The 27,428-nt window shown below is 45.4% G+C and overlaps 1 protein-coding gene across 5 annotated transcripts in view; it reads left to right on the top strand.

The window, feature by feature from the left end:
* abca12 (ATP-binding cassette, sub-family A (ABC1), member 12) overlaps positions 1-27,428 on the top strand; it is a 93,884-nt gene that overhangs the window by 39,162 nt on the left and 27,294 nt on the right. For 2 of the 5 annotated variants that reach the window (XM_029125891.2, XM_029125889.2), the window contains 40 exons: positions 240-336; positions 428-528; positions 1,022-1,118; positions 1,216-1,316; positions 4,959-5,055; positions 5,147-5,247; positions 5,529-5,625; positions 5,725-5,825; positions 6,049-6,145; positions 6,239-6,339; positions 6,531-6,627; positions 6,861-7,198; positions 7,303-8,745; positions 8,960-9,251; positions 9,494-9,719; positions 10,042-10,191; positions 10,524-10,627; positions 13,121-13,227; positions 13,408-13,616; positions 13,720-13,796; positions 16,137-16,267; positions 16,382-16,552; positions 17,192-17,356; positions 17,435-17,630; positions 18,075-18,214; positions 18,538-18,657; positions 18,831-18,921; positions 19,527-19,706; positions 20,347-20,601; positions 20,729-20,807; positions 23,206-23,320; positions 23,446-23,621; positions 23,724-23,877; positions 24,009-24,078; positions 24,236-24,370; positions 24,536-24,703; positions 24,911-25,094; positions 25,477-25,695; positions 25,962-26,158; positions 27,229-27,386. In XM_029125891.2, the coding sequence (XP_028981724.2) occupies positions 240-336; positions 428-528; positions 1,022-1,118; positions 1,216-1,316; positions 4,959-5,055; positions 5,147-5,247; positions 5,529-5,625; positions 5,725-5,825; positions 6,049-6,145; positions 6,239-6,339; positions 6,531-6,627; positions 6,861-7,198; positions 7,303-8,745; positions 8,960-9,251; positions 9,494-9,719; positions 10,042-10,191; positions 10,524-10,627; positions 13,121-13,227; positions 13,408-13,616; positions 13,720-13,796; positions 16,137-16,267; positions 16,382-16,552; positions 17,192-17,356; positions 17,435-17,630; positions 18,075-18,214; positions 18,538-18,657; positions 18,831-18,921; positions 19,527-19,706; positions 20,347-20,601; positions 20,729-20,807; positions 23,206-23,320; positions 23,446-23,621; positions 23,724-23,877; positions 24,009-24,078; positions 24,236-24,370; positions 24,536-24,703; positions 24,911-25,094; positions 25,477-25,695; positions 25,962-26,158; positions 27,229-27,386 (7,137 nt within the window). The remainder of the gene's footprint in view (positions 1-239; positions 337-427; positions 529-1,021; positions 1,119-1,215; positions 1,317-4,958; positions 5,056-5,146; positions 5,248-5,528; positions 5,626-5,724; positions 5,826-6,048; positions 6,146-6,238; positions 6,340-6,530; positions 6,628-6,860; positions 7,199-7,302; positions 8,746-8,959; positions 9,252-9,493; positions 9,720-10,041; positions 10,192-10,523; positions 10,628-13,120; positions 13,228-13,407; positions 13,617-13,719; positions 13,797-16,136; positions 16,268-16,381; positions 16,553-17,191; positions 17,357-17,434; positions 17,631-18,074; positions 18,215-18,537; positions 18,658-18,830; positions 18,922-19,526; positions 19,707-20,346; positions 20,602-20,728; positions 20,808-23,205; positions 23,321-23,445; positions 23,622-23,723; positions 23,878-24,008; positions 24,079-24,235; positions 24,371-24,535; positions 24,704-24,910; positions 25,095-25,476; positions 25,696-25,961; positions 26,159-27,228; positions 27,387-27,428) is intronic. The other 3 variants (XM_034286790.1, XM_034286791.1, XM_034286788.1) reach the window with 3 other exon arrangements.

Genomic DNA, 27,428 nt, shown 5'->3' with positions numbered 1-27,428 from the left:
TAGTTTGCTTTAGTGATAGAATTAGGGTTACTTTTAGATATAGGTATTACAGTTAAAGTTAGGGCTAATGAATAAGGAACATGGATAACTGGGTTAAGTCTCTGGTCCCCAGAAGGATGGAAAGACAAAGGTGAGTTTAATTGGATTGGTGGTTGTCTGTGGGTGTTGGGAAAATGCAGAATACAAATCTCTTGTCCAATTTAAAGGATAATCAAGTGTTCTTGTTAATTATGTTACAGAACCATACCTCCGCTCAACAGCTCCTGATGGAAGCCCTAGAGATGATCCTCACCAGCACAAACCTCACCCAGGACTCCATCCAAGCCATACTCACAGGTAGACTTATTTTACTGAGCTTATTTAGAGAAAATTGTGTCTGATCATCTCAAAACATCCTTTTTTTCTTTGTGTCTGATTCTTCTGACAGGTTTGAACGTCAACCAGGACCTCGAAGTGTGGATCCGTCCCTACCTCCAAGCCATGGAGATGGCCATGAACTACACCGTGGACTACAGCCAGCTGCTCCAGGTACTGGGCATCTCTTTCTGTTGTGCCCTTGAGCAAGGCCACTCAATTAACCTTATAGTGCTGCATCCTGGGATGGCTGATCCTTGTGTCCCTCAGTGTTTTTCTGCATGATACACTTCAATTTCTACATGTGGTGACCTGATACCCCTACAAAGAGAGAAAAACATAAATTTAGGTCCCTTCAATATCATTTGGTAGGTCCGCACTAGAGAAAATCTGACTTCTTGCTCTCAGGTTATGTTTAGGAAAAAATGTAGTTTGCTTTAGTGATAGAATTAGAGTTACTTTTAGATATAGCTATTACTGTTAAAGTTAGGGCTAATGAATGAAGAACATGGATTTCTGGGTTAAGTCTCTGGTCCCCAGAAGGATGGAAAGACAAAGGTGTGTTTAATTGAATTGGTGGTTGTATGTGAGTGTTGGGAAAATGCAGAATACAAATCTCATGTCCAACTTAATGGATAATCAAGTGTTCTTGTTTATTATGTTACAGAACCATAATTCCGCCCAACAGCTCCTGATGGAAGCCCTAGAGATGATCCTTACCAGCACAAACCTCACCCAGGACTCCATCCATGCCATACTCACAGGTAGACATTTGTCATTTTACTGTAGATTTTTATAGAGAAAATAGTTTGATCATAATAATACATTTGTTTGTTAATTTTTGCTTTTTTTCCCTGACAGGCATGAACTTCAACCAGGACCACGGAGTGTGGATCCGTCCCTACCTCCAAGCCATGGAGATGGCCATGAACTACACCGTGGACTACAGCCAGCTGCTCCAGGTACTGGGCAATCTCTTTCTGTTGTGCCTTTGAGCAAGGCCACTCAATTGACCTTAAAGTGCTGCATCCTGGGATGGCTGATCCCTGTGTCTCTTATTGTGTTTCTGCATGATACACTTCTATATCTACATGTGGGGACCTGATGCTCCTACAAAGAGAGAAAAACATAAAATTAGGTCCCTTCAAGATCATTTGGTAGGTCCGCACTAGAGAAAATCTGACTTCTGGCTCTCAGGTTATGTTTAGGAAAAAATGTAGTTTGCTTTAGTGATAAAATTAGGGTTACTTTTAGATATAGCTATTACAGTTAAAGTTAGGGCTAATGAATGAAGAACATGGATTTCTGGGTTAAGTCTCTGGTCCCCAGAAGGATGGAATGACAAAGGTGTGTTTAATTGAATTGGTGGTTGTATGTGAGTGTTGGGAAAATGCAGAATACAAATTTCATGTCCAACTTAATGGATAATCAAGTAGCATAGCATAGCATAGCATAGCATAGCATCATCTTCCGCTTATCCGGGGCCGGGTCGCGGGGGCAGCAGTCTAAGCAGGGATGCCCAGACTTCCCTCTCCCCAGACACTTCCTCCAGCTCTTCCGGGGGGACACCGAGGCGTTCCCAGGCCAGCCGGGAGACATAGTCCCTCCAGCGTGTCCTAGGTCTTCCCCGGGGTCTCTTCCCGGTGGGACGGGACCGGAACACCTTCCCAGGAAGGCGTTCCGGAGGCATCCGAAACAGATGCCCAAGCCACCTCAGCTGACCCCTCTCGATGTGGAGGAGCAGCGGCTCTACTCTGATCTCCTCCCGGGTGACCGAGCTTCTCACCCTATCTCTAAGGGATCGCCCAGCCACCCTGCGGAGAAAGCTCATTTCGGCCGCCTGTATCCGGGATCTTGTCCTTTCGGTCATGACCCAAAGTAGGAACGTAGATTGACCGTTAAATCGAGAGCTTCGCCTTGCGGCTCAGCTCTTTCTTCACCACGACAGACCGATACATCGACCGCATTACTGCAGAAGCTGCACCGATCCGTCTGTCAATCTCCCGTTCCATCCTTCCCTCACTCGTGAACAGGACCCCTAGATACTTAAACTCCTCCACTTGAGGCAGGCACTCTCCACCAACCTGAAGTTGGCAAGCCACCCTTTTCCGACTGAGGACCATGGCCTCGGATTTGGAGGTACTGATTTTCATCCCCACCGCTTCACACTCGGCTGCAAACCGTCCAAGTGCATGCTGAAGGTCCTGGCTTGAAGGGGCCAACACGACAACATCATCCGCAAAGAGCAGAGACGAAATCGTGTGGTCCCCAAACCTGACACCCTCCGGCCCCTGGCTGCGCCTAGAAATTCTGTCCATAAAAATTACGAACAGAACCGGTGACAAAGGGCAGCCCTGCCGGAGTCCAACATGCACTGGGAACAAGTCTGACTTACTGCCGGCAATGCGGACCAAGCTCCTGCTTCGGTCGTACAGGGACCTGACAGCCCTTAGCAAAGGACCCAGGACCCCATATTCCCGAAGCACTCTCCACAGGATGCCGCGAGGGACACAGTCGAATGCCTTCTCCAAATCCACAAAACACATGTGGACTGGTTGGGCAAACTCCCATGAACCCTCCATCACCCTGTAGAGGGTATAGAGCTGGTCCAGTGTTCCACGGCCTGGACGAAAACCACACTGTTCCTCCTGAATCCGAGGTTCTACTATCGGCCGTATTCTCCTCTCCAGAACCCTGGCATAGACTTTCCCGGGGAGGCTGAGAAGTGTGATCCCCCTATAGTTGGAACACACCCTCCGGTCCCCCTTCTTATAAAGAGGGACCACCACCCCGGTCTGCCATCCCAGAGGCACTGTCCCCGACTGCCACGCGATGTTGCACAGGCGTGTCAGCCAAGACAGCCCCACAACATCCAGAGACTTGAGGTACTCAGGGCGGATCTCATCCACCCCCGGTGCCTTGCCACCGAGGAGTTTCTTAACCACCTCGGTGACTTCAGCCCGGGTGATGGACGAGTCCACCTCTGAGCCCTCATCCTCTGCTTCCTCAATGGAAGACGTGACGGCGTTATTGAGGAGATCCTCGAAGTACTCCTTCCACCGCCCGACGACATCCCCAGTTGAGGTCAACAGCTGCCCACCTCTACTGTAAACAGCGTTGGTAGGGCACTGTTTCCCTCTCCTGAGGCGCCGGATGGTTTGCCAGAATCTCTTCGAGGCCAGCCGATAGTCCTTCTCCATGGCCTCACCGAACTCCTCCCAGGCCCGAGTTTTTGCCTCCACAACCACCCGGGCTGCAGTCCGCTTGGCCTGTCGGTATCCGTCAGCTGCCTCTGGAGTCCCACAAGCCAACCAGGCCTGATAGGACTCCTTCTTCAGCTTGACAGCATCCCTTACTTCCGGTGTCCACCACCGGGTTCGGGGATTGCCGCCTCGACAGGCACCGGAGACCTTACGGCCACAGCTCCGAGCGGCCGCTTCGACAATGGCGGTGGAGAACATGGTCCACTCGGACTCAATATCTCCAGCCTCCCTCGGGATCCAGTCAAAGCTCTGCCGGAGGTGGGAGTTAAAGATCTCTCTGACAGGAGACTCGGCCAGACGTTCCCAGCAGACCCTTACAGTACGCTTGGGCCTGCCGAGTCTGTCCAGCTTCCTCCCCCGCCATCGGATCCAACTCACAACCAGGTGGTGATCAGTTGACAGCTCCGCCCCTCTCTTCACCCGAGTGTCCAAGACATGTGGCCGCAGGTCAGATGAAACGACAACAAAGTCGATCATCGACCTGCGGCCTAGGGTGTCCTGGTGCCACGTGCACTGATGGACACCCTTATGCTTGAACATGGTGTTCGTAATGGACAAACTGTGACTAGCACAGAAGTCCAATAACTGAACACCGCTCGGGTTCAGATCAGGGGGGCCGTTCCTCCCAATCACGCCCCTCCAGGTGTCACTGTCGGTACCCACGTGGGCGTTGAAGTCCCCCAGTAGAACGATAGAGTCCCCAGTCGGAGCACTTTCCAGCACCCCTCCCAGAGACTCCAAGAAGGTCGGGTACTCTGCACTGCCGTTCGGCCCGTAGGCACAAACAACAGTGAGAGACCTATCCCCGACCCATAGGCGCAGGGAAACGACCCTCTCGTTCACCGGGGTAAACTCCAACACATGGCGGCAGAGCTGGGGAGCTATAAGCAAACCCACACCAGCCCGCCGCCTCTTACCATGGGCAACTCCAGAGTGGTATAGAGTCCATCCTCTCTCAAGGAGTGTGGTTCCAGAGCCCAAGCCGTGCGTAGAGGTGATCCCGACTACCTCTAGTCGGAACCTCTCAACCTCACGCACTAACTCAGGCTCCTTCCCCGCCAGCGAGGTGACATTCCACGTCCCTAGAGCTAGTTTCCGTGTCCGGGGATCGGGTTGTCTAGGCCCCCGCCTTCGACTGCCGCCCGATCCTCTCTGCACCGGCCCCTTATGGTCCCTCCTGTGGGTGGTGAGCCCACGGGAGGGCGGCCCCATGTCGCTCGTTCGGGCTGGGCCCGGCCGGGCCCCATGGGGAAAGGCCCGGCCACCAGGCGCTCGCGAACGAGCCCCAACCCCGGGCCTGGCTCCAGGGATAATCAAGTGTTCTTGTTAATTATGTTACAGAACCATACCTCCGCCCAACAGCTCCTGATGGAAGCCCTAGAGATGATCCTCACCAACACAAACCTCACCCAGGACTCCATCCAGTCCATACTCACAGGTAGACTTATTTTACTGAGGTTATTTAGAGAAAATGGTGTCTGATCATCTGAAAACATCATTTTTTTCTCTGTGTCTGATTCTTCTGACAGGCTTGAACTTCACCCAGGACCAGGACTTGTGGATGCGTCTCTACCTTCAATCCATGGACATGGTCATGAACTACACCATGGACTACAAACAACTGTTCCAGGTACTGGGCATCTCTTCCTGTTGTGCCCTTGGACAAGGCATTCATCTAACCTTACAATGTTGCAACTTGTGGCAACTCACCTCAGGGTCATGTTGCAAAGTTGTGTGACTTTCCAATATCTTGGAAACATTCTCGTTGGAATACACACAGAATCAGGAGGGAAATGGATGGAAATCTAAGATCCTCGAAGTAGGATTTTTTTTAAACCAGGAAATTGTTTTGTTACTGAACCAATGTCAATTTTTGCCAAATGGATAATCAAGTATTATATTATATTACAGAGCCGTACCTCCGCCCAACAGCTCCTGATGGAAGAACTAGAGATGATCCTCACCAACACGAACCTCACCCAGGACTCCATCCAGTACATACTCACAGGTAGACTGTAGTCAACATACTTTATTTCTTTATAGATTAAATGTTGTTTGATCATATTAATACATTTATTGATGTGCTTTTGCTTGATTTTCTTAACAGGCATGAACTTCAACCAGGACCAGGACTTGTGGATGCGTCTCTACCTCCAATCCATGGACATGGTCATGAACTACACCATGGACTACAAACAACTGCTTCAAGTACTGGCTCTCTTTCTTTTGTGCCCTTGAACAAGGCACTCATCCAGCCCTTATGCACTGTACCCTGTGGAGGCTGACCCCTGTGTCTTTTAGTGTGTTTGTGTGTGTGGGTTAGTGGGTGGGTATTTGGGAGCATGTCTCTGCCTTTTTGTGAATTATGCAGATTAAATATGAAATTTATCTCCAAATGGTCAGTCAAGTTTTCTATTCAATTATATTACAGAACCCCCTCTACACCCAGCAGCTCTTGATGGAAGCCCTTGAGATGATCCTCACCAACACAAACCTCACCCAGGACTCCATCCAAGCCATAATCACGGGTACATTTACTTTAGTTTTTACTTTTTTTGTGAAAATGCTGTCTGATCGTTATTAAGTATTTATTTTTTCTTTGTGTCTGATTCCTCGAACAGGCATGAACTTTACCCAGGACCAGGACCTGTGGATGCCTCTCTTCCTCCAATCTGTGGAGATAGTCATGAACTACACCATGAACTACAGCGAGCTGCTCCAGGTACTGGGCATCTCTTTCTGTTGTGCCCTTGAGCAATGCACTCAACTAGATCTTAAACACTCAACCAATATGTGGATGAACACTGTGAGAAAATGTGGGGGTATATGGGTATGTTTGTGTGCTTTGGAAAAGACAGGAGATACATTTCTAAACTTGCCAAATGGACAGTCAAGTATTTTATTATATTACAGAACGATAGCTATACCAAACAGCTCCTGATGGAAGCCCTAGAGATGATCCTCACCAGCACAAACCTCACCCAGGACTCCATCCAAGCCATTCTCACAGGTAGACTTATTTTATGTTATTTAAAGAAAATCCTGGTGGCAATGGTAATGATAATATTCAATATAATAATTATTATTTATTTATTTGTTATCTTGTGTAGGCCGATCCTCTATTTGATGGAGTCCTATTAATGTGACAATGTGCTCATTTATTTCGTTTTTCCCATCAGTCCCTCCATTATGTTCATTCCTTCATTAACATTCATTATATATTTTATTATTATCTATTCACAGGGGACATCTTCTCCAGGCCAGACAGAGGGTTGATTAACAAATTGCTGAAAGACATAGTCAGGGAGCTTGTCCGTGTACAGCTTCTGGGAGACTGGCCTATGGTGTATGGCTTCATGGAGCAGCTCTTATCTGACGATGCCCCCATGCTCATCCTAGAGAAGGCTATTGAGTTTAGCAGCTGGTGGGGTTCTACTAATGCCACTGGGTTTGACGTGGTAACCCAGGCACTGCCCAGGATATACGAGATGGTGAAGGCCTTCATCTCCAGCGTCCACCTACCTCCCATCTCTGAAATGTTTGTGGAGATAGCGGAGAACGTCATTTCCGTCCTGAGACAGGTCAAATGAAATTAATCAAATATGTTTACACGTACATGCTATTTACAATAGAAGTGTCTTAATTGCATAGTACATAGTGCTAATCTTTTTATAATATATTACAGCTATCCCAGACGAGTGATCTCTTCTCTCCGCTGGATTACTACCTGAGGCAATTACATGATGAAATGACCGGGCGGAGTAAGACTCCCTTCCTTGACCATCAGGAGGGCGTGTCTAGACGTGTCCGCCGTGAGCTGACGAGGGAGGTTCCATTAAGAGAACCAATGGATGACTTCCTGGATCTGTTCTACTTGGACTACTCTGTCTTGTTCCGGGCCCTGGCTATACCACCCACCATGCCAGATATCATGGAGATCGCACATATGTTCTTTGCCAACGCCGACCTGTCTGCGGTGCTGAAAGGGTTCTCCAGGGACATGATCATGGTACCACCAAGCACTGGGAACATTTCCATGTCCAGTGCTGGAGCATTGACATGGGGTCCCGCAGTTCCCTCTGTTCAGACTCCTCTGGACGAACCAATTGATGTAGCCCTTGGCATCCTTTCATACCTCACCCTTCCGAGCCAGTGGAAGACATATGGTCAACTGTTCATGGAGATAGCCCATGAAGACTGGAGCATAATGGACTTGGGCGAATTACAGAGGCTCTCATCCGGCCTGGGTGATATAGTGGAGCTGGCCATTGTGCTGTCCCAGCAGCCCCTGTTAGAGGTCACCCATCGGGTTGAGCGTATAGTGAGGCGGCTAGGCACAGAGGTGGCTGGAATCGTCTACAGCAGCCCCAACAATGGGTCTAATAGGTCCATTCAGTTTCTCACCGCCCTTAACAACATTGTGGCTGATAACCTTGAAGAGGCTTCTGAATTCACATCCCAGTTCAAAGCCACCATTCACAACATCCTCAACTCTGTTTCCAGACCAGGAGCTTACATCAGCCTGGATCCTTACATGATGGCTCTAGAACAGACAGTTGGTGCATTGGATTCCTACCTATCCACGGACAGCTTGATGTACCTCAACACCTCTAGCCAGATGGTGAAAGGCTTTGCGCTGCTAGTTGCACACCCACAGGACTTAGTGAAGATGACGAAGGCTGTAGGCATAATATCTGACTCTCTTGACCATTTTCTGGCCTTTGTCGGTGACACAAACCTTCCAGACGGAAGGTCCATTCAGATCATTATCCATCCTCTCCTTCTGAACAGCGCCTTATCCACTTACACCCTGTTCAACATCACAAATACCACCCACTTCTTCAGCAGCCCTCAAGAGAAAGAGGCAGTGATTAACCAAACGTTCCGTGCACTGGTGGACTTTTTGCCTGAGGACCAGAGGATTTACACCCTCCCTCTAGAGCCAGCCCTCCTCACTGCCCTCTCTGGGGTCTCCAACACCACCCAGATCCCTTCAGCTTTCCCGAGGATTTCTGAGGAGGTGATCCGGTCGATCTTGACGATGCTCAACCTTACCAACACCCAAGCAGGTTTCCAGGGAGCCAACACTAGTGCAATGACCGAGGCCTTAGTTGAAGTGTCCCAACAGGTATTGACTGCCTATATTGGATAAAATATTGCATCATGTAGTCATTATCACATGCTTTATAAATGCATTCATTAATTTTCCCAGCACATATCAGTTGTACAGTTTTTCTATTATTTTGCGGTTAGTTGTAATTACAATTTCACCTGTCACTGGCTATTTATGAGGATTTATAAGGATTTACAAACAAAAACATTGTCATTATCACCACCACCAGGTCAGCAACAGCATCTGGCAGGGTTTTTCCACACCTCCGTCAGCCAGATGTGTGCCATCGCTCCTGTCTTTGAACCAAGCTGTCATGGCTTTGGTGTCGCTGGTGCCCAAGGGTAGTGAAGAGAACCTCAACATCTCTCTTCGTGTCCTGCACATCACGACCACCGCTATCAACTACACAGCCACCACCGGAGACATAGCTGGTGCAACGGCTGTCATCTCCAGCTCGGTTCAGAGGCTCTTGGCCTCTTTATCATCATACCCTAGCCTGCAGACCACAGGCAGTATCATAGGTCAGTGATTTTCCATATTTTTTGTACCAGGGAAACAGGATTGAGGTCAGTTTGAATAGAAAACTCCTGACTTACAATTTGCCAAATTTGTAGTTAGAAATAAAGACTTTTCCCTAAGTAAGGGAATAGTAAGCTACTTTATGTGACTTTTCAAGTCAGGACACACAAGCAATTTGTTCGAAACACTTCTGTATTAATACTATCAATACATGACTCCATGTTTCTGTCTGTTAACCCTCTAGCTGACCTGGAACAGACCATTCAGAAGATGTTAGCGGTGTTACAGTCAGGGCGAAGCTACGTGTCCAGAACTGCTGATGTCACCCAGCTACTTTTCCATAATGTCCAGGGTCTCTTGGGCCTAGCTAACAATAGCAACGAGACCAGCCTGGCTCATCTGGTGCTGGATGCAGCTAAGCTGAACATGGAAAACCTGCTGACGATGAACGAGACTAACTGGACACACAGGTGATTTTTTTTCTGTGTTTCTTCAGTTGTCTTTTTGGCCTGACAGTGATCATAGAAGTTGGTGATACAAAACAAAAAGATCTAAGACTATTTATGTATTCTGTAGCTTTGGATATTTGGTTAAAGCAGCTATGTGAGATATTGCTCACAGCTGATGTAAACAATCATTTCAGCATTTCTTTGTGTTTACATGATATATTTTTTAAGTAAAAATGTTCAACTACAAATTGTGTACACAATTTACCACAATGAATGCCCTAATTTATATTTTATGAACAAAATGTGATTAACCTTTTGATAACAATTTTTCCTACTTCCACAGGTTATCAATGGTTCTGACAGACGTGGCAAAGAATGTCACCCGCATAGCCCAAAATGCTTCTGCCCATCATAAAACAAAAAGGGATTTAGGTGCTCAACTGAGCGACTTGAAAAGACTAAATTCATCCCTGACAAAGGAACACTTGAACAGGTGACTATTCTGAAACAAATATCACTTTTCTGGGTAAATCATCCAGCGTTCATTGACAGGAAATGAACAGGCTTATGTTTTGGCAATAATAGCCTTCCTCTGAGGCTTTAGCTGAATAAATCCTCAGTGCTCGCTGCTGTTGCATATAATGGCCTCAGCTTGATGACACAATATTTGCATTTGTTTTTGGTTTGATGTCAGACTATCATCTCCTCCACTTTGCTATTTAATATTTACTTTGAAAGTTTGTTTGGGGCATGTACACAATTTATCACAATGTCGTACTGCATGCACAAATACAAGAAACATTGATCATTATTGTTTTTCAACAGGCTAACTTCGGTTCTGACAGACATAGCTAACGGGATTCCTGTGGATCTTCCCTACGCTCTCCTCATAAAGAACATTACAATGGGCCTGGCCAATGAATCACAACGTAAGCCTAGTAAAACCATTACTCTTCATTTAGAAATCTATCCAATCTTGACTTGCTCCCTTTATCTCAGTGACACAGAGGCTCAGGGCTCCCTTGAATATGAGATTTATTTCTCAGTAGGACTCACCTGGTTTAAATAAAGGATGAATAAAGGACAAAACCGCCTGATTCAGTATAGACCTGACCAATTGGTTCCAGAAAGGCATTACGAAGAGGGTAGAAATCATTTTGTTTCAGTCATTAGTTAGATGGAGTGGAATCCCCTGAGTGGACTAACTTCCTTTTCTTTATTCTTGCATTATCCATTACCCTAGCCTCTAATTATTGATTCCCTCTATATAAGCCTTTGTACCGAATAGCATCCTATGCCCTACTTAGTGTTTTACTTTTGACCAGGGACCATAAGGACTAGGTTGCGATTTGGGATGCGTGCCTTGCTTCTAACCATTTGTTCTTTAACTAATTCCACCTCTCACACAGAACTCCCATGGTGTCTTTCCTCCCACTCACATTGAGTCTAATTGTTTATTGTAGTGACTACTGACTCTTATTTTGACAGACCTAACCCTTGCAGACAGCCATTTTCAGTCTTTCACACAGTTAATTGTTCATATGTCAGTTTGACACTGCATGTCAGGTGTCCTCCGATAAAGAAATCAGACCCTAACCTACGCCTCTCTCTCCAACATCCATATATCTCGGAGTAGCCCTTGATGATGTCACATAACGTGCCGGTTTCACAGATACACATTAAGCCTTGTCCTAAAATAAAAAATCAAGCTCAATGGAGATTCTTCATTGAGCTTGATTTTTCAGTCTAGCACTGGACTTAATCTGTGTCCGTGAAACCGGCCCAATGATTTTTATTAATGCAGGCTTATTCCAGAGGCCATTGTGAGGTAATGTACATACATATTTCAACCTGCATGCATGGCGAATGTCACCTTATTTCCGTAGTTGTGCCCAGCAGTACCCTCAATAGTAGGACACTGTATAGGGAATAAGGAGTCATTTAAGACACAAGCTTTAAAACCATGCAGGGGATTGGATAGGCTTAATAATAATGTGAGCTTTGTTAGAGCTTCAGAATAGCCTGGAGGCATATGGCATATCTCCAAGAGAAAGACACTATGCACCTTATTAAATCTCATTACCCAAATAAGAATTCACTTATATTGCTTCCTCTCTGAGTACCACACATCACCCACACATACATGTGCATGGGCAAGTATGCACAGACACAGAAACAGCCTTGTATTTCTGTCCTTAGAAATAAAATTTCCCCAACCCTTAACACTAACCCTAAAATGAAGCTAAGTAACCTAACATCTATGCTTAAATTTTACCTAACCTTAATGCCCTAACCTAAACGTAACTCCAATTCTACACCTGACGTCAGTTTGACTCTAACCCTAAACCCATAACTTGTTTTCTGTCTAGTAAGGGAACATCTTTCATGTTTTAAGACCCTTGTGAGGACTTGTGGTCGCAATTGAATCTTTAAAGCGAAAACACACTTGTATACTGTACTTGTGGACAACTAAACTTGACCCAAACATCAATGTTTTCTTTATTCCCTAACCCTAAATCTAACCTCAATAGTCTTACATTTATGACTTAAATTAACCTAGCCCTGTTGGCTAACCCAAAGGCTAACTGTTAACACATAAACTTGAAAGTAACCCTAATTTCAACACTATACCCAATTACATGTTTTTCCCTAAACCTAATATCTGAGCATTGGCTACCTAAAGATAAATATTGTAGGGACATCATAGCCCCACATGTAAACACAGATGTGGATTACACACACACCAAATACGCTAAATACACACAGACATCCATGACCACATGGTACTGGTTTTGCAGTGATTTTATTTAACGATGCCATGTAAAAGATTGCAATAAAACATTCTTGCCTATGCAATATAGTCACTAGAAGCTGTTACATCTCCTGTAGAGCCCATTCAGTTGTCAGAGGTTAGCTAGCTTTAGGATCACACTGCAGTCCCCCTGAGATCTTAAAATATTCAGAGTATGATAAGTAACTCTCTCTTCTCCTGGGTTTTGTGGTGTCTTTATAAGGGCTTGTCAGATCTATTTTAACACAAGGCAGAGCACAGTGTTTGTGCCTCAAATGCCACCCTTTTCCCTATATCCTGGCTGACTTTTGACCAAGGCCAATGAAGCTCCAGTCAAAGTGGGTTCTGTTCAAATCTAGTGCACTTTGCAAGGAATATGTATATTTTTCCCCCAGAAACAGGCATTTGGAGCTTTTGCCTTGTCAGTAGAGTGTATGGTTCCAATTTAACTACATAATTTGGTGCTCACTGCTCAGTGAAGTTGCTCTGAAATAAATGTTGTACTAATAATGACTCCCTGACTGTGGACAACTGTGTAACCATGCCTTAAACACCCCCTCCTCCCTCCAGTATCTCTCATACATTGTCCTATTTTATCTCTTTCTCTCTCTCCGTCTCCCTGTATCCACAGAGAATCTCTATCTCATGCTTCAGACTGTCCGGTTAGGGTCCAAACTCCTCAACAGCAGCTGGTCCGATGAAACCTTCGGCAGCAAACTAGGCCAACTGACTTCTAAGGTTAGAACAATGCACATCTTCATGGGTTCGGCAACAACACATACGCACAACATGTTTCTTTCAGCGTTTGTACTCCTGCCATTTTGTTTTTTTATATTTACACAGAGTACTGTACATTCAGATTCCACAGTCTTTTGTTGTAAGATTTCATAGTAAATAATTTTAACATGGACTTTCCAGGTGTGCACTCTGGAGCAAATGGACAGCAACAAGCAGTTGATGCTGGCTCTGTCTCTTGACTCTGGGTTCCTGTGTAAGACTTTCATGCCAACCATTCAGGCCCTCCGGGTTATGGCCAAGAGCGTGTTAAAGGACAACACTGACCTGTACAACGTTCTGTTTGATACGTTCGTAGGAGACCCCAACACCTACAACATCAACACCAACTGGTACGAAAACGTTACTGGAAATTTAACTATGATGTATTGTGTTGCTTAAAACCACATAATTGTTGACAGTGTGTATGTGTGTGTGTGTGTTTGTGTGATACAGGACTGATACATTCACCGAGATATTTGGCCTGAACTTCAGCAGCCTGAGCACACTAAACATCAAAATGACCCTTCCAGGTAAACAAATACCTTTTTACATATTAAATTAGACTTTCTCAGCCTCCCTGGGAAAGTCTGTGCCAGGGTACTGGAGAGGAGAATACGGCTGATAGTAGAACCTCGGATTCAGGAGGAACAGTGTGGTTTTCGTCCGTGCCGTGGAACACTGGACCAGCTCTATACCCTCTACGGGGTGTTGGAGGGTTCATGGGAGTTTGCCCAACCAATACACATGTGTTTTGTGGATTTGGAGAAAGCATTCGACTGTGTCCCTCGCGGCATCTTGTGGAGGGTGCTTGGGGAATATGGGGTCCTGGGTCCTTTGCTAAGGGCTGTCAGGTCCCTGTACAACCGAAGCAGGAGCTTGGTCCGCATTGCCGGCAGTAAGTCAGACTTGTTCCCAGTGCATGTTGGACTCCGGCAGGGCTGCCCTTTGTCACCGGTTCTGTTCGTAATTTTTATGGACAGAATTTCTAGGCGCAGCCAGGGGCCGGAGGGTGTCAGGTTTGGGGACCACACAATTTTGTCTCTGCTCTTTGCGGATGATGTTGTCGTGTTGGCCCCTTCAAACCAGGACCTTCAGCATGCACTTGGACGGTTTGCAGCCGAGTGTGAAGCGGTGGGGATGAAAATCAGTACCTCCAAATCCAAGGCCATGGTTCTCAGTTGGAAAAGGGTGGCTTGCCCACTTCAGGTTGGTGGAGAGTGCTTGCCTCAAGTGGAGGAGTTTAAGTATCTAGGGGTCTTGTTCACGAGTGAGGGAAGGATGGAACGGGAGATTGACAGACGGATCGGTGCAGCTTCTGCAATAATGCGGTTGATGCATCGGTCTGTCGTAGTGAAGAAAGTGCTGAGTCGCAAGGCGAAGCTCTCGATTTACCAGTCAATCTACGTTCCTACTCTCAACTATGGTCATGAGCTTTGGGTCATGACCGAAAGGACAAGATCCCGGATACAGGCGACTGAAATGAGCTTTCTCCGCAGGGTGGCCGGGCGATCCCTTAGAGATAGGGTGAGAAGCTCGGTCACCCGGGAGGAGCTCAGAGTAGAGCCGCTGCTCCTCCACATCGAGAGGGGTCAGCTGAGGTGGCTTGGGCATCTGTTCCGGATGCCTCCTGAACGCCTTCCTGGGAAGGTGTTCCGGGCCCGTCCCACCGGGAGGAGACCCCTGGGAAGACCTAGGACACGCTGGAGGGACTATGTCTCCCGGCTGGCCTGGGAACGCCTCGGTGTCCACCGGAAGACCTAGAGGAAGTGTCTAGGGAGAGGGAAGTCTGGGCATCTCTGCTTAGACTGCTGTCCCCGCAACCAGGCCCCGGATAAGCGGAAGAAGATAGATGAATGGATATTAAATTAGGAATATATTGTTAGGGGAAAACATTGATGATGAATGTGTTTGGAAGAACCATTTTGGGTACAAAATTCTGCGTCATCTTTTCCAGTTCAAGGTTCAATTTCAAACCTTTTATATATTTTAAAGGAGGGACCTAATCAGATTGGAGGTGTGGCTTATTGGAGGCATGGCTCTAAGATATTCATTTTGGACTGCCCGTTGGTGGAATTGTCATTTAAAAATCTTTGTTGACCAGTAAATGGTTTTCCTATTCATCATGCTCAGTTCAATGTAAATGAAAAGTAAAATGTAAATACAAATGTTGTGTCAATATTTCGTATTTTACCCATTTCACACACATTATAATGTTATTAACATCGCAGATCACCCAGTGTTATTATGAAACAATTTCTGATCTAACTTTGACATTTGTAAAACTCTGATATCTCTTTGGAACTGCATAAGTACCAACTTAAACAAGATAAACAGGATTTACATTTACATTACCGGATGGTAATTAATACAGTATTTTTTAAGGCCTTGCCTCCACTTCAGAGTTGCTCCAGGAACATGTTTCTACATTAAACCACTAAAGGTAGACAGATAGACAGATGAATTGTGGGGAGAGACAGGTGAGAAGGACAATGGGTTTGGGATTTGATTCCAAGGTGGCAGCAACAGCAGCCTTACCCACTAGACAAACTTCAGGCACTCCAATCACCACACTTGTTAAGCTACGTTATCATTTAGCTAATTGCTCATTAATTAAGAGTTAATAAGCTAATCACATCACATATTTGTTAGCTCATTGCCTAATTACACTATGAATGGTAAAGCGTCTGCGATGACAGTAGCTAATGAATGTAGTCCATATTGTGGCAATCACTGTCTAAAATGTACTGTAATATAGTCTAAAAATGTTCTACTAAAAAACTAGAATGTTGTGGAAGTCGCCTGTTGTGTTTTGTTTCCTACTATAAATGCAATAAAAGCCTGATGAACCTGACCAACATTATGTTTCCCAGGTGTGGTAAAAGTGTCAGAGCTCCTGAGGAACAAGACAGCGTTTGCTTTGGAGGTCCAGCGTTTCACTGACATCACACCTGAGATCCTCCACCTGATGATGGAGACCGTCATTCCCAACAGTAACCTCCAGGTGAACCACACCATCTCCCCAGTAGATCACACATATCCCCCACCTATCAATAACATATTCTAGTCCTCTTTCTAGTGATCTGACTTGTACGCTATCTCCATCTTTGCACTCCAGATCCTAGCGTGGCTGACTAGCATGCGCCACTGCAAAGACCCAACCAGCCTGCAGATGAACAGCACAGAGCAGCTCCTCTTCCAGGTCTTCTGCCACCTGCCAGTTAACCAGTGGTACAACTTCTTGATCATCGTGGCTCGCTACACCCACTTGGAGAGTGTGGCATTCAAGGTGTGTGTGTATGTACAGCACGTGTAGGCAGGGGGGCCTGTGTAGGTAGGAACAGAGCAGATATTCTATCTGTGAGCAGTTCTAACTGTAACCTACCATGCAGTGTCTGTCATTGTCACGGTAATTGGAAAATGGAATAAACATTTATCCACATCTCGAGTCCCAGAAAGGTTCAGAGAAAAAGGCCACCAGATGTAGTCAGTATCTTATCAACCCATTTTAACTGATCCCACTAATCAAAGGTTTGATGATGAGTTTATTAGCAGTATAGGAGTGTAATACTTGGCCAAATGAAAATGTACACAACACTTTTGGTCTCTGCTAAAATAAAGAAACACTAAGATAGGTGCCCATAATAAAAGACTGTAAGTGATTCTGTCCACAGGCTCTCAGAGGGATCTGCTGTTTAACCACAGAAGGTTGTCTATTGCTTAGTCTTCATTATAGAGGGTTCATCTGTCTACATCTGCTGTCTAAAGGGTAGTCCTAATTACAGAGGGAAATGCTGACTAAAGTTGCTGATAAAGTTAGAATCTAATCTAATCTAAAGGGTTGTAATGACAGAAGCATCTGCTGTCTACAGGGCAGTTCTAATGACTGAAGGTTCAGCTGTTGACCCCTCCATGTCTCTTTCCATAGCTGATGCTGTCAAGTGAGATGCAAGGCACGGTGGGGCTCCTCCTGCAGATGGTCAAGTTCCTGACTGATATGATGGGCAAGATGCTTCCAGCCATCTCCCACCTGCAGGACCACCTCCTCTCCATACGAGATCTCAACCTTGTCTCTGACCCGGAGTTCCAACAGGTGTGTGTTCTCCTCCCCCCTCTTCTCTCCTCCCTCTCTTCTCTGCCCTCTCCTAACCTCCTCTCTTCGTCCCCACAGATGGTGCACGGTCAAACCAGCTCCATGTCCAGTAAGGCCACGTTTATCACCGTGACCAGAGCATTGTGTAGCCACGGCATCATGTCCCTGTTCGGCATCTCCAAGCTGCCCAACATGATGGGGTCAGACCCCTCCACGCAGAGGGAACACAGGATGGATGAGCTGATCGACAAGTTCAAGATCCCTCGCAATGCCAGTATGAATCCCGCCTTGCATATTCCTGATTGATTTATCGTCCGTTTTTTTGGGATTAGATAATGATAAGACGTATGCTGTTTCAGTAGTACTCCAGATTAGCAGGCTAGTCCATAGAGTGTAATGACGTCGTTATGTAACATTACAGTGTATCATGTAACTGTGCTGACGTCAGTTCAGCGCAGCTACATGTCGGCGATAATACTCCAACAGCGAAAACCAAACCGAAGTGTTGGATAAAATGTTTGCATTGTAGGGCATTGTACAGAAATTATAGGGAAACTTCATACCGGACCATTCCAGCCGAACCTTTTTCGACGCATAACATAAAAACCTGCTTTATTCACGTCAAAATTACGTCAAAATACGTCAAAATTAGAGTGTCAACATATCCCTTTAAGCTTGTGAGACTATAATGTGGTATAACCTCCTCTTTTCCTGTCAGCTCCTTTCTGCATGAACCTCTACTTGGACATGGTGAATACTACGGGAGGAGCCATAGCCTGGGCCTTCCTCAAGCCCATGCTGCTGGGACAGGTCCTCTACAGCCCAGACACACCGCTCACCAGAGCCATCATGGAGAAGGTGCGTGCACACACACAACACAGTAGCCTTCTGCTTTTTTGTGTTTTCTAGAGGTAGTTCTCCAAGGCAGACATTTTGTGATTCAGTGATGGACGGAGCTGATGTCCCAAATCCCTCAATTGAAGTTTGGTTGTTAAATGTTAAGGTTAGAGTAAACTTTGATAAAATGTCTTCTCAGAACGTGCACTCCTTTTATAAGCAAGCTCCACACTACACATTGAAGCAAATCACGTGGTTTCTGTCTTGAGGGGTGATCAAGTTCCAGAAGATTCATAACAAGAAATGTCTCTACACTGTAAGCTTACTATCTGTATGTCTTTCAGTCCAATGCCACACTGCAACAGTTTGCCAGCCTGAAGATGTACTCTCAGGATTGGCTCCAGTCCTCTTCCTATGTAATGGAGTCAGCCAAGATACTGACTAAAACCCTGCCAATGCTCCAGGTATGAATCCATTTGTTTTGGTTAAAAGTAGTGCACCATCTAGGGAATAATGTGGCAATTGGAATGCAGTCCATCTATCTAGGAAGGAAGCTAAAAAGTAGTTTCTTTTTCAGCAACTAAAAGTTTCAGCCACCATATTGTATTTTATTCAACTTATTTTTTCTTCTTTCTAGAATTCCCTTGCCAATTCCTTTGTTCAGAATTTCATTGCGATGCAGACAGGCATCGATGTGGGCCAGATGAAAGATACTCTGAAAAACTTTTGTAAGTTTTGTATTTGAAGGTCTTATTTTAAAAAATGGGTACCGACAAGACAGTCCTTATACAGTGTTCTCTATCTTCCATGAAAATATCAAAAATATCAAAAAGGAATCCAATAACCAAAAATCCCAAACATCTAATAGTTTATCCTTATATACTGTATATCCTACACATTCATTCCTTAAGGGACAATATATGTTTTCATTAGTTCATACATTCTTTATAATGTCAATCTTATTTTCTTTAGTGTTTATGTTTGAAATTTAACAATGTACATCTGACCACCTCTGCCTGCCTTTTTGGAAATGTGTTTTAAAGCAACTGCCCAAGGGAAATCATGTGATCACTGTTTACTTAAATAATGTTCTTGTATGTGTGGCCTAAGCTTTCATTGGAGATGAGAACACATTGTATCTCTAAAAGATAATGAATACATTATAGCCATTTCTGGTTTACTTTGTATTAAAAGAAAATGATTTCCCTCATTGCACTACACCTCTGGAAACATCGGTCAGTTACTTTAAGATATCTCCTGCTAACTAGCTATATACTACATCTTCTTTCACTTTTTAATATTATTACATTTAATACCTTCTTTTTGCCCCTAGCTAACATGACAACCCTCTTGGAGAAGAACAAGAACATTGTGACCCAGATCACCACTCTGTCCAACCTGATGATGAACCTGTCTTCCTGTATTAACTTTGACCGCTTCCATGGTCTCAACTCTACTGATGAGCTTAATGCCAGGGCTGAACACCTCACCCAGACAAGAGACCTCTATGCCAGTTAGTATTCTTATCATTTAAAATAAGTGTATAAACATGTATAGTCGTTTTTTTTCTTCCAATTTGGCTTGTAAAGCTACAAGCTACAATTTTTCTAAATGAGCAACATTTTCTATAGTTTATATGTTCAAGAGGAAATAGTGTAATTAATCAGCAATGGCACTATTTTTAATGAACTCTGGAATTTCAATACTTATTTGTTTTATAGAGTTGACACCAATTGAATGCCTAAACATTACATTTAGAAAGTATCCAACATTACACCTTCCCGATGAGCGAAGGATGTTGTAAAAGACACATTTGAAATCATTCTTCTCAGTGGGTTCCCTCAGTGGGTTCCCTCAGTGGGTTCCCTTTGCAACCAAAGTTGAACTTTTCCAAAAGAATCCAACATGACAACTGTTGTTTTTTTACTGTTATTTTACCAGGGAAGTATGACTAAGAACAAATATTTATTTTCACCACCAACATTATTTTCAGTTGTAACAGCCTTGGGGTTCCACCCCATCCTATGATGTAACTGGCCTAATGCGCTTAAACACTCGGCTACCCTGCTGCCCTGTCCTGTTTCTGCGTTTGAATAGAGACTGTTTTCAAACTGTTAACAGTTTTTTTTTTGTCCCTGCGTCTTTATCCTCAGGTATCCTCTTTAAGCTGCCCAAGGATAATGACGATGAATCATCCAGGAAGCGACGTGACGCCCCTGGCTCCTCCTCCTCCACGCTGCCTCCCAAGGTGGACTACACCATCCGCATGTCCATCGAGAACTCCATGCGTACCGACCGCACGCGCAACCCTTTCTGGATAAAGGACCCCTACATCTCCTCCATGAACACCCTGCGCTACAACCGGGGCTTTGTATACCTTCAGGAGAGCATCGACCGGGCCATCATAGGTTAATAACGTTGAGAACGCTAGCGGCGGCATGTCTGAATGTACATTTTGGGTCATTTAGCAGACGCTCTTAAATAGGAAAATGTGATGTTATCTGATGTTTAACTGCGCATCTGGTAATTTCGCAGAGACCCAGACAGGACAGCAGGTCACTGAGCCGGCTGTCCAGGTACAGGCCTTCCCTTATCCCTGCTATATGAAGGACGAGTAAGTAGGCCTAACACACATACAAATATGCGCACTCACACGCTCATATTCACACGTGTCCACACAATCATAATCTTTCACTATGCCCCCGCACACATCTTCACTCGCAGACACACTCACTCCCTCTAAGACGAATGAACGCATAACGAGCGTGAATGCACACACACGCGCACTCGCTTACAGACAGGGATATAAGTAGCACGGACATGCACACATGCATAAACCCCCCCCCCCCCCCCCCCCACTCTCGTCCAGGCCCCAATCCAACATCACGCACGAACCGCAATGTCCAGGGCATCAGTACGTCACGCGCTTCGCCATAAATCCTCGATGAGGATAATGTCCACAAACATCATCTTCCTCCGAGGTGCTTCTGAAGCCAATGTGTATATCTTGTCTTGGCTGTGACGCTCCCCCTGTTCTCCACCGGGCTGCCTACCAGCCCTGTGAAAGATACAGTCCACGTCCCAAATAGTGCCCTATGGGCCCCCGGTCAAAAGAGGTTGCGGTAAAGGGAATAGGCTGTCATTTGGGATGCGAGTGTGGTGATCCCTGCCGCTCCGGTGCATTGATTTATTACGGACACAACTTTCCTGATACGATCACTTAGAAATATTACCGGTATTATAATAAACCTTGCCAAGTTCTATGTATCAGTGTGTACCCGATCTGATTATGGCAAAAGCTTTATTTGAATTATACGGTGCTGGAACGCTGTCGTGGTTCTTTCTGGGGCACTGTTTGAGCGCGTGCGTGTTGTATGAAGCGCATGCTCGTCATTGTGTATTCTCCTCAGAGGGTTGTATGGGTGTTGGCATAGCTACATGTACAAAAAAAAACATATTTTACGTAATTCAAATCAAAAAGTGACACCTTCATATATTCTAGATCTATTACACATAAAGTGAAACATTTCAAGCCTTTTTTGTTTCAGTCTTGATGACTGCGGCTTACAGCTCATGGAAATCAAAAATCCAGTACCTCAAAATATAAGAATAAACAATTTACAATACAGAAATGCCGACCAGAGATGAGCTCTAATCAGCTAATTAATTCATAACACCTGCAATGTTTTCCAAGTATCAATACTTGGTCAGGGCTCCTTATGCACAAATTACTGCATCAGTGTGGTGTGGCATGGAAGCAATCAGCCTGTTACACTGCTGAGATGTTATGGAAGCCCAGGTTGCTTCGATAGCGGCCTTTAGACGACTGTGTTGTTGGGACTGGTGTATCTAATTTTCCTCTTGATATATACATAGATTCTCTATGGGGTTCAGGTCAGGCGAGTTGACTGACCAATCTAACACAGTAATACCATGGGCAGCAGACCAGTTACCTGTTATTTTAGCACTGTGGGCAGGTACCAAGTCCTGCTGGAAAAAGAAATCAGCATCCCCATAAAGCTTGTCAGCAGATGGAAGCATGAAGTGCTCTAAAATCTCCTGGTGAACGGCTGCATTGGCTCTGGACTTGATAAAACACAGTGGACCAACAACAGCAGATGACAAGTGACCCCAAATCATCACTGACTGTGGAAACTTCACACTGGACTTCAAGCAACTTGGATTCTGTGCCTTTCCACTGTTCCTCCAGATTCTGGGACCTTGATTTCCAAATGAAATGCAACATGTACTTTCCTCTGAAGAGAGGACTTTGTTTTTCTCCTTTGCCCAGGTAAGACGCTTCTGATGTTGTCTCTGGTTCAGGAGAGGCTTGACACTAGGAATGCAACACTTGTTGCCCATTTCCTGGACATGTCTGTGCATGGTGGTTTTTGATGCTTTTACTCCAGCCTCAGTCCACTCCTTGTGAAGCTCCCCCATGTTCTTGAATCGGCTTTGCTTGACAATCCTCTCATCCCTGTTACTTGTGCACCTCTTCCTGCCACACTTTTCCCTTCCAGTCCACTTTCCATGAGTATGCTTTGATACAGCACTCTGCAAACAGCCAGCCCTTTCAGCAATAACCTTCTGTGTCTTACCCTCCTCGTGGAGGGTGTCAATGATTGTCTTCTGGACAACTGTTAAGTCAGCAGTCTTCCCCATGATTGTAGTTGTGTGTACTAAAGACTCAGGCAGTTAATTAGCTGATTAGAGCTCTTCTCAGGTCTACCTATCTGTATTGTAAATGATTTATTCTAATATTTTAAGATACTGGACTTTTGATTTCCATGAGCTGTAAGCCGTAATCATCAAGATCAAAAAGAAAAAGGCTTGAAATGTTTCACTTAAAGTGTAATGAATCTAGAATATATGAAGGTGTCACATTTTGATTGGAATTACGGAACAAAATGAGCTTTTCCACAATATTCAAATATTTTGAGCTGCACCTGTATGTTAGGAATATGCACGGTAACTCTAAATGTTGATTGACAGCTGTCATTCCTCACCCTTAGGTACCTAAACAGCATCTCCTTCGTCTTCCCCCTGGCCTTGATGGTTGCCTGGGTTCTGTTCATCGCTAACTTTGTCAAGAAGTTGGTTCATGAGAGAGAGCTCAGACTCCATGAGGTACAGTAAGCCGGCCATCTCCCTTGTCAAAATCAAACTTTTACCTTCAACTTAGTCAAATGAGTACCTTTACCCCTAATCTTCTAATGGCTTCCCTTTGATCCCACCACACCCCTCACTTACAGTATATGAAAATGATGGGGGTCAATCCCATGAGCCACTTTTTCGCATGGTTCATAGAGAGCGCCTGCTTCCTCATCGTCACCATCATCATCCTCACCTTTATACTTAAAGCAGGACAAATCCTACCCAAAAGTGACGGCTTCCTGCTCTTCCTCTACCTCTCTGACTATGGACTCAGGTATGCTTTCTTTAAGATGGCAGACTGTCTGTGAGTGTCTGAGTGTGTGTGTGTGTGTCAGGTCCAGTATAGTGACAGCAATTCCTCTCCTCTATTTTGTAGCATCCTGGCCATCAGTTTCCTGGTGAGCTCCTTCTTTGACCAGACCAACATTGCGGGTTTGAGTGGCAGCCTCATCTACCTGATCAGCTTCTTCCCATTCATCATAGTGATGTCGATGGAGAACTCGCTATCGTTCTTCACCAAGAGTGCACTGGTGAGGGAAAAGCTCTTTAAAAACGTGCGCTAGAGAGTGGAAACTGCTCTTTTGGGATGGAGCGAGGGACTGACATGTTTGTGTCGATGTCATGGTGTCGTGCCTTATCAGTGCCTCTTGATTCCCTGCAGAGTTTGTTTGCCCCCACCTGTTTCAGCTACGCCAGTCAATACATCTCTCGCTACGAGATCCAGGGAGAAGGTATGACATGCTGAGATGTCCTGCCTGTGTGTTGTCTGTGTGTTCGAGCGCACTGTGTCACAAAGCCGTCACGGATGCTGTGCAAAACAAACTCATGACAAGACAGCCACATGGAGAGACAGAGCTAACATAGTAACTGAAATTGGACTTTCTGTAGGTATCCAGTGGAGCAACCAGTACACCTCACCCCTGGCTGACGACAAGTCGTCTTTTGGCTGGCTGTGTTGGCTTCTCCTCATTGACTCACTTTGCTATTTCATCATTGGAGCCTACATCCGGCTGGTCTTTCCAGGTAATGACCTGGTCATTAAAGTCATTAAAAGACACAGTGTTTAATACAGCATATTTCCTTTTTAGATTTCCTCAATTGGCTTAATTGAAATGGAAATTACACCCACTCCTGTGGGATGTTTCATATTGCTCTTTCTCTATTCATCCTATCATTTGTACCCATCAGGAAAGTATGGCATCGCTAAGCCTTGGTACTTCCCGGTGATGCCCTCGTTCTGGACTGGGATGTTCTGCTGCTGCAGTGAAAGCCCTAAGAAGGTCAACAGGGGACTGCTCTTCGCCAACATCTTGAAGAGTAACATCTCCGTCTTCCCCGATGAGATGAATGACAAAGGTATAGTGGTGCAACAGAATAACCCTTCTCAAGTGCGACTTATCCACACACGACTGGGATGTTTTATGTTTTGAGTGTGTGGCGTTGTGAGTAAACTCTTTCTCTCGCCTCATTGCTCAATCTCTCTCTCCACCCCACTGTTTTGTGCTCTCTTCACACCTCCCTCCCTCTTTCACCCCATCCTTATGCCCCACCCCCACCCCTCAGCTAAGGACAGCTCCCCCTCTCATATGGAAGAGGAGGTATCTGGTCTTCCTGTGGGCGTGGCACTCTATGGGCTCACCAAGACCTATGGGGACCGAGCGGCCATTGAAAACCTGAGTGTTAAATTCTATGAGGGACAAGTGACTGCTCTGCTGGGACACAACGGAGCTGGCAAGACCACTACCATGTGAGGACCCTTTCTCTACGGTCTACTTAAGTCCTCTTTAACCATACAGACCATGCAATACACTAGCGTTCTTTCATGGAGATGTATCAGGCTGCTATGTATATATAGCATTTTATCTAGGAACACTAGATATAATACTATACATAGATAGCTTAGCTAATATGCAAGCTTATACCGTAGCTTATGCATTCACACGCTAGCTTATATCGCAGTATACAGTTTATGCAATTAAGCACACTTTGGTATTGAATTTGAGTTAGGGATTTAACATGCTGAAAGGGTTTAACTCATGTATTTTTCCACCCAATTTCTTCCCTATTGAGAACTTTATTTCACATGACGTAAGGCTTTGACAGTGACAAATTGATATCTTCTATTCCAGGTCTCTGCTCACTGGTCTGTTTGCCCCCTCCTCTGGCACCATTGAGGTGTACGGGAAGGATATGGGGAGGAACATTGATGACGTCCGCCAGGAGCTGGGTGTGTGCATGCAGTACGACGTCCACTTTGACCATATGACCGCAAAGGAACACCTCCTCCTCTATGGACAGATGAAGGCACCCCACTGGTCACCAAGGGAACTGCAAGACCAAGTTCGCAAGTACGGAATGATTTACCACATGGCCACTGTGTCTCAGATTACCTATAGGTTAGGAAAAGCAAGCATCGCCAGATGTAATGACTGTAAAGATTTACTGCCTTAGCACCTCGATTGCTTCTAACATTGTGGTGACTGTGGCAGAGGTTGCTTCAGCTCTAAGCTTATATATATATATATATATATATAAAGATGTGATTATGAATGAAGTGAGTCAAAGTGATATTTTCAACATAAAGCAATCCGTTTCCTTCTTCCTTTTAACCCAGGATCCTGGAAGAGACAGGCATGTACTCCCACAGGCACAAGAGGGTGGGCACTCTGTCCGGAGGCATGAAGAGGAAGCTGTCAATTTCCATTGCCTTCATCGGGGGCTCTCGCTTGGTTGTCCTGGATGAGCCCACCACTGGGGTTGACCCCTGCTCTCGACGCTCCATCTGGGACATCATCATCCAGCACAAGAAACGTAAGACTCTCTCCCCAGCCACCCACACAGCATTTTTATGCGAGAACGCAAGTTATTTGTGCTAGGTAATAGTGCTAGGTAATAGTGCTAGGCAAGTGTGCTAGGTAATAGTGCTAGGCAATAGTGCCATGTAATAGTGCTAGACAGTAATGTTAGGCAGTAGTGCTAGGCAATAGTGCTAGGTAATAGTGCTAGGCAATAGTGCTAGGCAATAGTGCCATGTAATAGTGCTAGACAGTAATGTTAGGCAATAGTGCTAGGCAATAGTGCTAGGTAATCGGATTCCATCTTAGTATTATGTCATTTTTGTTGTTAGAAGCTACTAAACCATGAACTCCATCCTAGTGCTAGGCAATTTTATTTGTATAAAGCCATACTCAGACCTTAAGATGTTGGAATCTGAGGTAAATGTAATCTTTTTTATGAAAAACATGAAGGGATGACAGGTTCACAACATTGACGGGTCCCTCTAGCCCTGCCTTGATTAAACAGGGACAGAGAGAAAGGGTTGGGGGAAAGGGAGAATTCATCCAACATGTAACATGTAACCCTTAAGGGATTTACCCATATCTGCTGTCTGACTTTACATTCTACATTTAATTAAACACACATTGATTTTCTCCAGGTGCAAGTAGCAGCATAGTGTGTGTTTTGTGTGTGTGTGTGTGTGTGTGTGTGTGGGTGGCAGTGGAGAAAAGAAGGTATTTAGAAAATCCCAGAGCAGCTTTAGGTGGGATCTGAGAAATCAGTATCTGTCATGCGTGTGTGTGGCTGTGGAATCTGCTATTACACACACACACACACGCACGCACACACACATGCACGCACACACACATGCACACACACACACACAAACACGCCTGCTACTTAACTGGATTTGTCTCAGTCGATGTGACTAAGTTGCTGCTCAGGGAGAGGGAAGAAATGTAAAAACTCTCATAACGGCATTGCTCACGCTCCTTGTCTCTGTGACATGTCTGTGCATGTTCTTCCCGTGTGCATGTGGGTGTCTCTCGGCCTGTGTCTTCACCGGTGGCGCGTGTGTGCGTTTGCTCTTTGTGTACCCTCAGACCGCACCATCATCTTGTCCACCCATCACCTGGATGAGGCTGAGGTACTGAGTGACCGTATAGCCTTCCTGGAGAGAGGAGGCCTGAAATGTTGCGGCTCACCCTTCTACCTGAAAGACAAGCTCGCCCGGGGTTACAACCTCACGCTCACCAAGAAGGTACCCATGGGCCTAATGCAAAGACAGTGACGAGACTGAAAC

Source organism: Esox lucius, chromosome 16 (assembly GCF_011004845.1).
Source record: "Esox lucius isolate fEsoLuc1 chromosome 16, fEsoLuc1.pri, whole genome shotgun sequence".
NCBI lineage: Eukaryota > Metazoa > Chordata > Actinopteri > Esociformes > Esocidae > Esox > Esox lucius.
This window is presented reverse-complemented; position numbering and strand designations above follow the sequence as displayed.